At 41.1% G+C, this 16,286-nt stretch overlaps 1 protein-coding gene across 4 annotated transcripts in view; it reads right to left on the bottom strand.

The window, feature by feature from the left end:
• LOC126996064 (methyl farnesoate epoxidase-like) overlaps positions 1 to 14,950 on the bottom strand; it is a 90,331-nt gene extending 75,381 nt beyond the window's left edge. Inside the window, exons 1-5 of one of the 4 annotated variants that reach the window (XM_050856131.1) lie at positions 14,793 to 14,950; positions 8,750 to 8,906; positions 8,070 to 8,303; positions 7,345 to 7,511; positions 6,805 to 6,930 (exon numbers count right to left, since the gene is read on the bottom strand). In XM_050856131.1, coding sequence (XP_050712088.1) covers positions 6,805 to 6,930; positions 7,345 to 7,511; positions 8,070 to 8,303; positions 8,750 to 8,828 — 606 coding nt within the window. In that variant the 5' untranslated portion in view covers positions 8,829 to 8,906; positions 14,793 to 14,950. Of the gene's footprint in view, positions 1 to 6,804; positions 6,931 to 7,344; positions 7,512 to 8,069; positions 8,304 to 8,749; positions 9,027 to 14,792 lie in introns of all 4 variants that reach the window. The other 3 variants (XM_050856130.1, XM_050856126.1, XM_050856128.1) reach the window with 3 other exon arrangements.
• Positions 14,951 to 16,286: the final 1,336 nt, after the last annotated feature.

The following is a 16,286-nucleotide window of genomic DNA, read 5'->3' as shown; positions in this document are numbered from 1 at the left end:
TTGTAGCTCTACTGCCGTTCTCTAAAAACAATGTGATCATGTTTTTCTTCCAAACTCATTGTTTTAGCACGCACGCTGACTTCTATCAGTAATGATTTACATTGAATCATTGGTTTGTAGGGGGAAAGAGTGAGTGAATATAATTATCTTGGACTAACTGATACTGTTTATTATACCGCTATTCGCAGCAATATCTTTCTCTGCTCCGATTGCAACGCTGCCTCGTTCAAAAATCATAACACCGACGCGGCCGCCACGTTTACCAGCTGGATTTTCAAATCATGTCCCTTTGTGGTGATAAAGAGGACACAGCCTGGTGTGAAGCTACATTTATTACGGAAGGATGCCAGCCGGGGTAAGTGATATATATAAATAATGATAATGTTGAAATTCTAATCATTTTCACGCTGACAGCTGTTCTGAACTTGCTAACTGCATGCCTCCCCTCCTCCCGCGGCAAGAGGCCGAATGGCCTACACACGACAGCTCCAGATTCCTCCCCATTACCACCTGTCAGCCTCGTCTATGTAGCTATCCAGTCTACTCTTAAAACAAGCTATCGTCCCTGCAATCACGATGTGATTGCTGAGTCTATTCCATTCCCCCACCACCCTATTACTAATCCAATGCCTGCCCATTTCCCTCCTAAATCTATACTTCTCTGATTTAGGTCAATTACTGCATGTTCTATCTTGCCAAACATCTTATGCAAAAGTTAACCAGCATCTCCACTCTTTCATCCCTTACACTGATAAACTCGGGAATAGCCATCCATCGTCTGCATTTTCTCCTGCCTATAATTTGACCTTCAAGAAGAGTGTATCAAGACTCTACTTTTGTCTGTTTGGGAGTGGTGAGTAGTGGGGCTTTTTTTCTAGTACGCTTTGTTGCCCTTGAGCTGTCTCCTTTGTTTAAAGAAAATAATAATTAAATAAATAGAAGTTGGCCGCCAATGCTTCCAACACATTTTGGTGCCATATCTACAAGTGGCTGGTGACTGTAAGTATCTCAGCAACCTGCATGCATCTATGCCATTCCTATCACGGTGCATGGAGCAAGCTTCACATAACACTCAGACAGAGACAGTTCAGTTATGGCTATATTTCAGACTCAGTTTATTGCTCAGTCTATTAGGTGCAGTGCTGTTAATATTGTAAGTGGTAGTATTAGTACAGTTAATGTATTTATTTTCATTAATTTATCAATATTTATTTATTATATTATTAGTGTTTGAAAATTCCAGTACTAGTATTAAGACAAACAAAAATATCAGAAATATATTTATACTCATTAATTATTATTGCTTTTCTTATTATTACTTCCTTCAATGTCCTGGCACTTTGACATCTAGTGCTTTTCCGTCTTGCAGCCAAAATTGTGTTCTTTCTGAATGTGTATGTCCTAAGTCTTCACTGGTGTAACTAGCTATATAACATAAAAATCTGCATCTCTCTCCCTTCTCACCCAGTTGCCCCCGTACATCCTTTCAGTATCCAAAGAATTTCAATTTACATCTTGTAATCACTCAACTAATGCAGTACAATCCTCATCTCTGTATTTTGCCGTGTGTACATACTCTTTCCTTCCATGTTCCACTGTCGTATGTTATTCCACATCTAACACAACCACATCCCAACAGATCCGAACACGTCCGATATCATCCAAGAGAATATGGCAGCTGAAGGGGAGAGTCCAAGAAAGAGGCCAAGGGTGAAGATGTTTATCCACCCCCTGAAGTACATGGCAGCATCCAACCCTCTTGGTGAGCTGCAGGAATGTGCTCCCCATTGCAGTGCACCAGCTCCATGTACTGATTTTGGTATGAATACTTCATCTAGTGTTTGTTGATTGTTGTGTTATTAATCTAATTATGACTTCACAAAATAGACTGTGCAAGTCACTTAATGCATGCCCTGCTCAACATCACTTTTAAGTTGTAGAATTCCTTCATATGGATGCTGATTTATGTATCCTGAAATGATTGGATATTGATTGTCTGAACATTTTTTTTGTCCATGATCACTGAACCATGTTACGGTATGTCTTTGGGTGCAGATCCAGGAAATGAGTTTTGGGGGGGACATCAGACTTTTTGCGGGTGGAAGGAGCATTAGCATTACCGATTAGCCATTCTCGGCAGTCCTGGTCTTGAAAAACTGGATGAGTGACCTAAATCAATGGGTATAACGGCCTGGACTTTGTGCCAAAGCATTGTTTTAGCCGCAGCGCGCTTTTGAGCTAGTTTTCCTGTATCAGGACCATTGGGGGGGCCCGGGCCCCCTGGGCCCCCCCCTTGGATCCACCAATGTAGCTATGTCTTATAATATATCTATCCTTTACAGTCTGATGGTGCATCCTTCTAGGTTTTCAAGTTTTAGTAGCTACTCATGAGAAGTATTCCTCATAATGATCACTGATTTCCAGATGCTTTGCACTAAAAAAAAGTGTCGTGAAACCTGCCGCAAATAATAATCAGCTGTAATCAACCCTTGCTTTAAAGAACCAATATGGAGGAAGGGGGTGATGTTATATCCAAAAATCTTGTACAGCTGAAGTATCCAACCTTTTTGCGTATAATAAACCTTGTTTGTTACATGAACTTAAAAGTTCACAATTTCCATACATGATTCTTTTTTCCTTGTATTTGATGATTAATCCTGACATGTATTTCCATTATCAGTAGGTAATATATAGTAACAAGACAATAATACACATTATAACAATGTATATATTATAGCTCAATGAGTGCACGAGATCATTTACCTCATCAGTGACGCCAAGTCCGGGAGTCATTCCCTAAATTCTTTGCCCGAATTTGTGACACCAAGTATAATAACTAGTTTTAGTGACCATTTGCATCCATTTTTCACTTTGATTAAAAAATTGCCCCTCAACAGGGTGTGAACTTGATGGGGTTGGAGGAAACTCGACTCGGCCATCAAGCTCATCACAATATAGTAAGGAACCTCTTGTTCTCAGTGATAATTTATCCTCTTTAGTTACTATTCCATGTTGCTTTAATCACAACTAATGTGTTGGAAACATTACAGCTTAATAGGATACTTCACATCTCTGCATACAAATTGAGTTCAATATTTAACTGCTACACCAGTAGGCTTCATATCTTAAAAAAAAGGTATGTAAAAAGGTTGACATTTTGAATGATATATTTAAACTCTTTATTATGTTTCTATGGCTGTAGTACCGTTACGATTAGTCGAGTGATCAGCATATGGGTCTTATGTTTTTGATAGCATAGGTTCAAATTTTGCCATAGGCTGGCAATTGATAGTAGCACTGTAGCAGTAGTGTCCACAGATACCTACCTGTTTCTTGTTTATCCTGTTCCACTTTAAACCATGACTGGCCAATCTTTGAAGAGGTAGCATAACCTGGAAGTGCCACTAACAAACCTTTGTCCATTCTTCTGATGTGATTCTTTTTTTTTTTTTTTTTTTTTTTTTTCCCACCTGCCTGTAGCGCCGGTAGGTTTTCTTCAGGGGCCTGGCGGTTGGCCCAGGCCCGTCATGATGCAGGCAATTTTTGTTATAGTGGCGCTATTTAGTATTGGCTCATGCTGCCACCCGGAACTCATCCTTGGTTCACTTGGATGGTTTAGCAGGGCTTAGGTATGACTAACATTGCAGAAACAGGGAATTTTTAGATTTTTAATGTGGCAACACATTGACAAATGTTTTAGTATGGACTGAACATCAAAGATATATATGGTAAATGGGTGTTTGTAGATCTTGACATTATATCTGTCAAGAGTCTCCAGTTGTATCCTCTCCCCCATCTGAAAATATTACTCTTGTCAGGCAATATAAGTGAAGCCTTCCATCGAAGCTGGCGTGCAGACATAATGTCAATGCTTAGATTCACTGTCCTTATAGCACTGAAAATAATGCAATTACATGCACATATTTTATTATTTAGAATTGTGATTAATTGTGATTAAATATTTTTTCATGTGTTTTCAGACATGAAAAGTGAAAATTGCTGCACACAACAGTCTGCCGTCTGCGCCGGGAGGCAAGGCAGCTCAAAGCCCAGGCTGTTACAACTCCTGGGCAGTTTTTGCCCAGAGACAGCAATTTTTTAGATCCAATAGGGATGAATTTTTTTCTGAGGTCAGGTTCAACATGCTGCAAGATGCCAAGATCTAAGCCTAGTAGGAGATATGGGTTACAAGAGAGGAGGTTTGCTCTGGCCTTATACTATCAAAGTCCAAATGCTAATAGATTTATAAGCACAGTATTTCACTTGCCTTCAGTTTCAACACTTCACTCATGACTCAGGGGTATTTCAGTAAATATTGGCTGGAGCAAACAGATTCTGACAGCCCTGCAGCAAAGAGCACAGGCTTTGTCAAAAGAAGAGAAACTTTGTGGGATTTGCCATTATTTAGTATTACTCTTGTTACGCCAAGAAATTTTTTACATATACTTTGCTAAATATTGCAAGTAATGCACCATTGTTGGGCTTGCCTGTTATAAATCAGATCTTGTTCAATTAACAAGCTTTGGGTGTCTGCCACTTTCCAGTTGTAATGCAAGGAATCATTTATCTTCCCTGCCAGATATCACATGTAATGCACCATTGTTGGTTTTGCCTGTTATAAATCAGATCTTGTTCAGTTAACAAGCTTTAGGTGTCTGCCACTTTCCAGTTGTAATGCAAGGAATCCCCTGCCAGATATCGCATGTAATGCACCATTGTTGGTTTTGCCTGTTATAAATCAGATCTTGTTCAGCTCACAAGCTTTGAATATCTGCCATTGTTTATTTCAGGTGTAATGCTTGGAAGCATTTGTTCTCTTCCCTACCCAACAGTATGCAATGCTTTATTGTGGACTTTGCCTGTTATATTTAATCTTGTTCAGGTAACAAGCTTTTGGTGTCTGCCTTACCTAATATGTGCTGCAGTGAGACTTGGCTTGGTTTCATAATGTGAAATACAGCATGTAATTTCATCACACTAAGTGTCTATCATCACGTGTCTGGCATCATTAATGTGGCTTCCAGGAGTAATCTTGTTTGTATTACAGCTTGCAATTTTTTTCTGCTTTATGTAATATACATAATCACATAGGTATTGTTTTTTTTTTTTTTTTTTTTTTTTTTTTTTTTACAAAATGTAATGGCAGTTGATATTCTTGACTAATGCCTCATAAACCTTGTGAAAAATGATGTTTTTTTAAGGGGAGGGGGGGTGGACAGAGAGTGGTTTGTTTGGTTGGCCAGTTCAAGGAGTTTCATATCAAATGATTTTATTACATCCAACTTTAATGTGTGGTTCCTGCAATAAATGCTACATGTTTACTGATGTAGCCTATGAAATACATATTTGGTGTATCACTGCTGCAGCATAACTTTCCTGCTATTTTCTTACACTATGAGTTGCCGTATTTTGTTTCATTTGCTTTTATCATATGTGCCTCCGCTGCAGAGTTGTGCCTACTGAGCTTAATATCTTCATGACCCAGACACTAAGGTCAGAGCTTGTGAGATCATACCGTGTCCTACATCCCATTTTCACCTCCAGGCTCGGCTGTCTCCCAGGACCACCAAGTTATTGCATTCCATTTAAGACAACTCATGTGTTACCTTCTTGATGTCCTCCATCATGTATTTCAGCATGTTTTATGATGCTTTGCTCCTATATTGATGTGCCTTGCAACATTTTTATACAGTTTTTATTGTATATAACGCACCATTGTTGGTTTTGCCTGTTATAAATCGGGTTATGTTCATTTAACAAGCTTTGAGTGTCTCCCATTGTTTATTTCAGTTGTAATGCTTAGAAGCTTTTGTTCTCTGCCCTGTCAAGCAGTATGCAATGCTTGCCATTATCTGGCACTTGTACAGTTAGTATGATATTTTTACTCAGCTAAGAGCATTTTGCAAAAGGTAAAGGTACGGTTGGGGGCATACGCTGTAGCAGCGCGTGGCCTCGGTGCTTATCTCTGTAACATTGGCCATTGAGCCTGTGGTGTTAGGGAACCCATTACCCTGGGACACAGGACCAGTGTGACATCCGGGTTACCACAGTTGCAAAGGCATTTTAGTAATTTCGCATGCATAGAATGTTGTATGCTTTGCTTGTATTTAAAGCACTGGATATGTTTGCTACACACACACACACATATATATATATATATATATATATATATATATATATATATATATATATATATATATATATATATATATATATATATATATATATAATATATTAGCAAATGCTTTCTACACCATATTTTTCCTAAAATAACAAATTGATATAGTGTAGATAATACCTAATTAAACATTAGAACAAATATATTTTTCTTTAACCCATTAGTAAATCATTTTACAATAATGAAAAAAATAAGTAAAGGCTGGATAAGGTGCTGTGGCAGGTACTTCAAAAATAGTAAAGCTACCCCTGAGAAGTGACGTTTTTGGTGGGCTGCAATAGATGGCGCTAATTCCGCACGCCCGTGGAATTACTACATACCACTATCTCTTCGTATTATAGTCTCTTTGCAGCCCCAACACCTATCTCTTCCTCTCATATGTTACTTATAGCTAACTTATAAGGGAAAAATATTGGTGTTGGGGATGTGTGGCAGAGCAGAGGAAAGGAAAGGACTCACGGGAGCCAACGCCCAAACGACCTTGCCAATCTGGTACAAACACTCCAGGCCAAGCATTCATCTCGGCTCAAGAATCGCAGACACTTTCAACGACTGCACCTCACATCGCTTGAGAGGGAAGCCACACTCCTGCCTCCTTGATGAATGCAACGTGTCTTTCTACTTACCTCGCCGGCGCGGAAGACCTTGTTGAGCACGAGTACGAGGTCCATCAGCCGGGGGTCATCGCGACTGAACCTCTTCCCGCCCATCACGGCCCAGAGGATGTTGATGTTCGACACGCCCAGCATCCCCTGCGGCAGCAGCTCACGTCAGACACGGACCGAACGAACGCGTATTTCCCTTCTCTGTACGGGTATGTGGCACCCACTCCTGAACAGATTTGTAAGGGGTGAGAGGATTTTCCAGAACGCCTCGTAGTTAGTTTCGAAGCGAGAGCCGATCGTTTTCACTCAGGGACCACATACCCGTAGAGAGATTGTGAATATGCGACCCGAACATGTATTGACACTGAGCATGACCGGTTACATATACACCTCCACCCCCTCAGACGCGTCCCAGAACGGTCCCAATAAGATTTTGTGTACGACTCATTATTTCGAGATGTAAGCATGCAATTTTTGTTGATGAAATATATGTAGTGAACGAAAATTATATCTCTGTCTATGTCAATCTATTTATCCATCTATCTGTCTATCGGCACCTACAAGAAGGGTGATGCTGCCCTTCGTCTCCCTGATCTCCTGTATCACTGCCCGGACCTCTCCGTGGACTATCTCTTCGTGGGACCTCTTCGCGAAGCCCAAATTTCGGAACTGGTGCAGTGTGAAGCGTCGCTGCTCCTTCCAAAACCCTCCCTCCGCGAATACCACACCTGATGGAGGGAGAAAGGAAGAGAAGCAGAGAAAAAAAAAATTAAAGGAGATGAGACTCGACTTTTTATACCTGTTGTGCAAATAACATGTTTCAAGTTCATGTTCTTAAACGTATCGGGCTCCTTTTACGACTGTTTTCCAAAGCCACAGAGAAGATTAATCAGGATTTCATGGGTGTTTTTGCTGTTCAGGATGCAGAGGTCGGATAAAGCTATCACCAGCATCAACTCCCATGCTGCAACTTCTACAAGAGGCTTTTCAAAGAGGCGAACATGGGCGCCGATACGTTTGAGAATACGGATGATTCGCCCATACCATCAAACACTTCGAAGCTTTAGTACATACATCTATATAAAGAGGCACTTGCAGAAGTTGTAGGGGTTTCCATGGGTGACTTCATGACCTGGCGGTAGTTTTGGAAAAACTCTACGCCGTGAACGGGAAAAACACTCATGGTTCTCTGCGGCCTCAAAAACAGCCACAACAAGAGCCCGAAGCGTTTGATAATACGAAAATTTGACCCGTTTATCCCTCGCGTAGCACTTCAACGTAACTACCGTAAGTGCCATTGTAGGCTGCAGTGACGAAGGCAGACTCCGGCCTCCCGTTCAGGTCCTCGTTCATGAGCGCCTCCTTCACCGCCTCCCAGCCGTTCACCACCACCGCGGGCCGGTTACCGAAGAACAGCCCCACCACCGGCCCGTACGTGGAGGAGAGGCGCCACAGCTTCTTGTGCGGGAGGTTTGCGTCCATGAAGGGAATGTAACCCATCAACGGCAGCCGCGGGGGACCTGGGCGGACGAGGGAGTGGGTGAGGGTGGGACAGCAGAGGCGCCACATCGTCCTGCGTATACCTATTTTTGAGCCAAAATCTGTCTCCTGCACCCCAATGACGAGATTCAGAAACTTCATCCATCTCTTTCTAATCTTCAACATCAGTTCCTTTCCCACCACCACTACTACCGAAAGTATTTCTTTCATTTATATTTGAGAACAACACAAAAAATACAGCAATAATACACTTGTTTTGAAAGTTGTATACGCACGTGAACGTAAAATACTCACCTGGATGAGAGAGAGAGAAAAAAAGATGAAAGAGAGAGAGAGAGAGAGAGAGAGAGAGAGAGAGAGAGAGAGAGAGAGAGAGAGAGAGAGAGAGAGAGAGGATACCTGGCCTTACTTGACCTTACCTGTCTCCCCGGTCGTCCCAACACCCTGGCACTAACCCTCCCCTCACCTGGCGGGTATCCACGGGGCTTCCGGGTGCCCAGGTACAGCAGGAGGAGCACCAGGCCAGCCGCCACCAGCCACATCATCGTGCGTGCGGCGTCTGTCTGAAGGAGGCGTGGAAGCAGGCGTACAAGGTGGTGCGGTAAGCAGAGGTGGGCGCGGTACTGAAAAATTAGTAGTGCGGTTGCAGTAGTGCGTTATTTTTCTCCGGAGTGGTGCGGCTGCGGTAGTGCGGTCCCATGTTTTTTTTCTTTCCCAGTGCGGTACTGCGGTAACGGTAGTCACTAGTCAATATAAAAAAAATACTTCAGTGCCTGTCCTGGCTATCCACTGACTAACTAATAGCTTGTGAGATACAAAAAAAGAAAATAAAGGAGGACTGGAGGAGGGAAAGAGAGAGGTAAGGTTCCTCTTCGTACTATACCCTTAGTTAAAAATGAAAAAAGGGGAAGAAGGGGGGACAAGGGAGTATAGAGGACGGGAAGGGTAGGTGGGGGAGGGAAGGGAATCCAACTTTCCGAGGGAGGAGGGAGGGGACAGGGAAGGGGGAGGAGATCAGCGTCATGTGAGAGAGGACCAGACCACAAGACCACAGTATCAAGATCACATCAGGAAGTGCCGATCCAAAGGCAAGACCCGCTATCTACCTGAACCTGAACCTGAGGAAGTGGGGGGTGGGAAGGAAGGAATGGAAGGAAGGAAGGAAGGGTGGTGCGACAGCTCAACATTAGCCAGGGAGGAATGGTAGGGAGGATATGGGGGAGTGAAGTGGAAAGGGAGGAGGAGAGTAAGGGGAGGAGTAATATTCTCCGGCGTTTGAGCGAAAACGAAAGATTACTAATATGGAAAGTCATGACGGGAACAGTGAAACATTATTCAAACTGTCCAACATATTAAGACAAAACATACCGTGGGAAAGCTCTATACCCTGGGGTCTCAGGCCTCAGCGAAGAAACCACGTGGAAATTTCAACGAGGAGATAATTATGATAATAATAATAATAATAATAATAATAATAATAATAATAATAATAATAATAATAATAATAATAATAATAATAATAATAATAGTAATAAATATAATAATAAAAATAATAATGATAAATTATTATTATTATTATTATTATTATTATTATTATTATTATCAAACAATATTGATCTTGGCCATGAGTAGTTCAATGAGTCCAGTGATTGTGTGTCTAGGCATACTGCGCCGTGAACGTGAACAACCACTCGTGAGAACTTGACTTATCTCCGATCGCGAGCGTCTGAGAATACGAGCCACAATCTGTTACTTGTTGGCCCAAAGAGAAGACTTAAGAGGTGTATGATAATAGTAGTAATAGTAGTAGTAGTAGTAGTAGTAGTAGTAGTCAAGTAGTAGTAGTAGTAGTAGTAGTAGTAGTAGTAGTAGTAGTAGTAGTAGTAGTAGTAGTAGTAGTAGTAGTAGTAGTAGTAGTAGTAGTAGTAGTAGTAGTAGTAGTAGTAGTAGTAGTAGTAGTAGTAGTAGTAGTAGTAGTAGTAGTAGTAGTAGTAGTAGTAGTAGTAGTAGTCAAGTAGTAGTAGTAGTAGTAGTAGTAGTAGTAGTAGTAGTAGTAGTAGTAGTAGGTAGCAGTAGCGGTAGTAGTAGTAGTAGTAGTAGTAGTAGTAGTAGTAGTAGTAGTAGTAGTAGTAGTAGTAGTAGTAGTAGTAGTAGTAGTAGTAGTAGTAGTAGTAGTAGTAGTAGTAGTAGTAGTAGTAGTCAAGTAGTAGTAGTAGTAGTAGTAGTAGTAGTAGTAGTAGCAGCAGTAGCAGCAGCAGTAGTAGTAGTAGTAGTAGTAGTAGTAATAGCAGTAGTCAAGTAGGGGAGAGCGGGGCTAGTTGCATCGCGGGTGAGTTGCATCAGTGGACATAACTGGCGACTGAGCGCCTGTAGTAGCCTGACAGGCGGTTCAAAATGTGTGTTGGCAGTGTTGCAAGTATGGATACGAAAGTATCCTTTGGATACTTTTTGATGTTACTGGTACGTTTTTACGACGATGAGCAAAAGGATACGAAATTTTATGAATGGCCAAAAATGGATACATTTTGCTACTTTTTCTAGAGAATTGGATACTTTTCAATATCCACTTTATTATTTATTATTTTTGGCAAATGTGAAAGCCAACCAAAACCCATAATTACTACATCGCTCCTAATTAGGTAATATTAACCACTTCGTAAGGGTGAAGATTGGGGAGTAAATTCAATAAACACGTCAGTGACGTCATTGGCTTGTTGACTCGTTCTGTACGCGTCCGAGAGTCGGGAGAGCGGCCGTCCACCCGAAGTGCTAAAGCCAGTGTCTGGCTGACTGTGTTGGCGGCAGTAACAGTGTTGCTAAAGACAAAAAGAATGTCTCTCTTACGCTGGCTTCAGAAAGGTAATAGTAATATTTATTAAAGTTTGTGATAAGGTATTATGAGTACCTAACAATAACATATCGTAATAGTTTGTCTGTGGGGTGGCGTGCTTGGCTATCACCACCACGGCACCACCACCACCTCCACCTCACACAGACAATTGCTAAAATAACCCAGCACTTCGCAATCCTTGCACTGTACAGAAATAAGTTTAATGTTTTGGAAGACCCAATCAAAGGGTAATGCTCCAAATGTGTAATGTATACAACATTTCTCCACTCCTAGGCAGCAATAAGCAGCTTTGCTGCCAACCGTATGACGTATATAACATAATGGTAAGAAATAATTTATTTGTAATCACATTTTTCATGAATTATAGGGCATATCGTAAAAAAAAAAACTATTGGATACTTTTTGGATACTTTTTTGCATTACATGCATACTTTTTGTATATTTTGGATACGTTTTTGGATACATTTATATTTTTCTCACTTGCAACACTGTGTGTTGGTCAGTGCGGACATAGCTGCGGCAGAGAGAGGTGAATTGTGCAAGAGCTCTTGAATTTATGAGAAATTTACTGATTTCGACCCTGGTAAGTAATTTTTATCGATTTCACTATTTTTCTTGTACCTCATGTATTTATATTAGTAACAGTGATTTGAAAATATCTATATAATTCTGTACTATATGCGATTATTTTCCTTAAAAATTTGCATTAGAATGACCGTTAGTATATATTTAGCTGGCGATCAAATTTTGGTTTTTGTGAGGGGGCAAGTTGAATCATTCGCGACGGGGCAAGTTGAATCATGATTCAACTTGCCCCATTAGTAAATTTATTACATTATTTTTTATCAAAATATTCTTATGCATTCAACTCGTTTTATTAATTTCAGAAATGGTTCGGAACTACAAGAGGAAGACTGAACGTGGTTCAGCAACACCCCAACTAATGCAGGAAGTCGCTGATTTTGTTCGAAATAAGAATAAATCAGTGAGAGAGTCCGCACAACTGTTTGGTGTCCACTACTCAACCTTACAACGATTTATTCACAAAACATCCAGTAACACTGCTAAAAGCAATCCACATGTAGGCTATGCCAAACCAAGACAAGTATTTACATGTGAACAAGAAGAAGAATGAGTATCCTATCTGAAAACAGCAGCAGCAACAAGGTTCATCGGTTCAGTTTATTGTGAATTTGTATTTACTTAAGGTTCATCGGTTCAGTTTATTGTGGATTTGTATTTACTTATCATTGAAATAAACTCTCAAAAATTATAATTTGCTTATGATTCAACTTGCCCCTCATACTGATGCAACTTGCCCCGCAGATGGGGTAAGTTGCATCAAATTTATTTTGATTTATATATCAAAATTAAATATATAAGAAATTATTTTCATTAATATCTACGCGTGTGAACTCGATGATGAAGTATTGTATATTTATATACGACAACTGAATTTCAATTAAATGAATGTTACACAATTCTGTAGAAGGAAATGTAAAATTTGATGCAACTAGCCCCGCTCCTAGTAGTAGTAGGCTAGTAGTAGTAGTAGTAGTAAAACATATGAAAATGTCATTTAAGGAAAGATTTAAAACGTTTTCTAGGCGAACTGAAGTGTCCCATCACGCTTACTTTTGCTTTTTTGATAACGTTATTGAGAGAGAGAGAGAGAGAGAGAGAGAGAGAGAGAGAGAGAGAGATTGCCGATTATATGCTGTTACCGTGTCTTGTATCTCTAATAGCCCACAGATTTCATACATAAATCCTCCTCCTCCTCCTCCTCCTCCTCCTCCTCCTCCTCCTTCTCCTTCTCCTCCTGCTCTTCCCCTCCTACAGACACTTCACCGAATAAGGACGCAGTTAAACTTTTAAATTCATGCATCAAGAAAAGATCAGTAGTCATTGTTGTTTGTTTATGTAAACAACATCCACGTGATGTACTCTCTCTCTCTCTCTCTCTCTCCCCCTCTCTCTCTCTCTCTCTCTCTCTCTCTCTCTCTCTCGCGCGCGCGCAAGTGAATTAATTAAGAAGTTCGATTTTATGCGTGTTCATGTCTTTGTAATGTTGTTGTTGTTGTTGTTGTTGTTTCAATATATATCAATAGATATCTTTTAGTATCACCGCAAGACAAATAACAACAAAGTCTCCGTGTCCTGATAACAAAATAGAGTAAACACTTGCATTTTATTGTGTTATATTCACCTAATGTTCTATAAATCTTGTAGTCTCATCGTAAGAATAACAAAAGTCTGCATTCCCTAAAAAGGAACTGCTAACTAAAACAAAATATACAAACGAGTCCGCTACACGTCTATACATATCTTTTCTTTGGTTGTATCGCAGTTATTATTTTTTTATTCATTGCTCTAAGAGTAATATAGCAAGGAAGGGAAGGGAGAGAAGAAAAAACAGGAACAAGAGCAAGAAGAACAAGAACAAGAAGAACAAGAAAACAAGAACAAGAAAAAGAACAAGAACAACAAGAAGAACAAGAACAAGAACGAGGGCAAAAACAAGAACGAGGGCAAAAACAAGAACAAGACTAAGAGGGGAGGCGGTGGCCGAGTGGTCAGCGTGCGGGCGTGGTGGGCCCGTGGAAAGATATATATATATATATATATATATATATATATATATATATATATATATATATATATATATATATATATATATATATATATATTTTATTTATTTATTTATTTATTTATTTTTTTACGTTGTTGCCTATTGCGCCGGTAGGCATCTTCCCGGTGGGGCCTGATGGTCGGCCCAAGGCTTCTTCCAGGTGGGGCCTGATGGTCGGCCCAGCCCGTTCTGGCGCAGGCGAGTGTTTATAGTGGCGCCATCTTGCATTGGCTCATGCTGCCCCCCGGAACTCGTTCTTGATTCGCTTGGACGGCTTCCTCTAGAGTCCGGGTTGATGGGGGGTCTTCAGGACAGCATGTGGGTAGTTTTAAGCCACTCGGCGGTGACTGAAAAATCCGAGTGGTAGCGTGAGGATTCGAACCCGCGTCGTCCATCACGCGGCGAATGTGGGTCCAGTACGCTACCAGCTCGGCCACCGCCTACCCAATATAATATATATATATATATATATATATATATATATATATATATATATATATATATATATATATATATATATATATATATAGATATATATATATAAACGTGTAGTGTACTCGCTTGTATATTTTGTTTTAGTTGACAGTTTCTTTTAGCTATAACGTTAGTGCCTAGTTATTTAGTTATTTTTTTTAGTTATTAAGGAATGCAGACTTTTGTTATTCTTAGGATGATACTACAAGATTTACAGAGGTTCTTGTCCCACCAAAACACGATGATTTTTCAAACCGTCGCCGAGCGGCGGAAGATGACCCACGTGCTGCCCAGACCTTCAATCAACCCTAACTTCAGCAACATCGTTCAAGCGGAGCACCGGGGGCAGCATGGGCCAAGGAAGAGTCAAATATCACAGCAGCCACTATAAATAAAATTCGCCTGCACTACTAACGGGATGGGGCTGCCCAAGAGGCCCCTCAAGACAACCTGCCGGTGCTTAAGGCAACACCTAAAAAAAAAAAAGAATGAAAAAGGAAACTATGCCTACATAAACCAATGAAACCCTCAGTCCTTTCCCTCTTATGTGCTTACCCTCCTGAAGCAGACACTGAAGGAAAGAATAGGGGGCGAGGTGGTCCTTCCCCAATAATTAGCGATGACTGAGTGGCGAGAGATGAGGGGCAGAATAGGAGCGGGCGACTCGGGGGTATGAGAAGTAATACTAGTTGCAGCAGTAGTGGTAGGAGGAGGAGGAGGAGGAGGAGGGATGAGAGAGGGGCATAGATAGTCTTGGGGGGAGGAGGAGTGAGGGAGAGCAAAGGCAGTGGGGGAAGGAGGGAGGGGAGAGGTGGAGGAGGATATGGGGAAGAGTTAAATAACCTACGTTCCCTCCTTCCCTTTCCTCCTCCTCCACCTCCTCCTCCTCCTCCTCTCACTGTATATCCATCGTTACCTTCCCATTCCTCCTTCTCCTCCTCCTCCTTCACCGCATCTATCATTAACCTCAATATGCTCTCCCCTTCTTCTTCTACACCCCTTATACCTTCTTGAATTTTAAACTCTCTTTCTTATACTTGCATCCCGCTTAGGTCATCATCCTACCTAGGCCACGTCGACACACAAATCTAGACCTTCTCAAGTTCACCTGCAAGCTACTCGTAACACCTTTAACTCATCCCGCGCCTCACCATTGCTCTCCCTTCGTATCGCTCTATCATCTCTCTCTCTCTCTCTCTCTCTCTCTCTCTCTCTCTCTCTCTCTCTCTCTGCTTTTGGTCTCCTTACGCCCTTCCTGATTACATCTTTGCCTTCTTATCGAGTTGTCATGCAGGCACTGAAGACGTAGAAGAATGTTGCGGTATACCGTCTTTCCTTCCCCCCATTCCCTCATTCTCCCATTTCTTTTCTTCTTCTCTCTCTTTTATCATTTCTCAAGGTTCTGTTTACCTCACGGCTCGTTTCCATTCTTCCTCCCTCATTCTCCCTTTTTTTGTCATTGTTTTCCTTTCTTTCTCTCTCTTTTTTACTATTCCTCAAGTCTATGTTTATTCCACTACTCTTTACCATCCTTTTCCTGCATTCTCTCTTTTCTTGTTCTTTGTTACCATCTATCTCCTTCTTTTACTGTTCCTCATGTTTTTGTTTTTTCTGCTCATCTCATCAGTCGCCAATTAACATTCTTTCTCTCCGCTTTCCTTTATTCTCCCTTTCCTTCTCCTTTGCTACATTCTTCTTTATCTCTCTTTTACTGTTCCTCAATCGTCTGTTTATCTCACGACTTTCCTCCCTCTCTTTTTTTTCTCTCTCCTCTCATATCAGCAGTTCTCTTCTCTCTCTCTCTCTCTCTCTCTCTCTCTCTCTCTCTCTCTCTCTCTCTCTCTCTCTCTCTCTCTCTCTCTCTCTCTCTCTCTCTCTCTCTCTCTCTCTCTCTCTCTCTCTCTCTCTCTCTCTCTCTCTCTCTCTCTCTCTCTCTCTCTCTCTCTTCTTATCCTCATTTTGTCTCCTGCTTTTCTTCCGCATTTCTCAGTCATCTCCCATCTCCTTCTTTTCCTCCCACCAACGATTGCTCAGCAAACTACTGGCGCA

The sequence above is a fragment of the Eriocheir sinensis genome, chromosome 9 (genome assembly GCF_024679095.1).
Source record: "Eriocheir sinensis breed Jianghai 21 chromosome 9, ASM2467909v1, whole genome shotgun sequence".
NCBI lineage: Eukaryota > Metazoa > Arthropoda > Malacostraca > Decapoda > Varunidae > Eriocheir > Eriocheir sinensis.
Note: the sequence above shows the minus strand (reverse complement) of the source record. Positions and strands in the feature narration are given on the sequence as shown.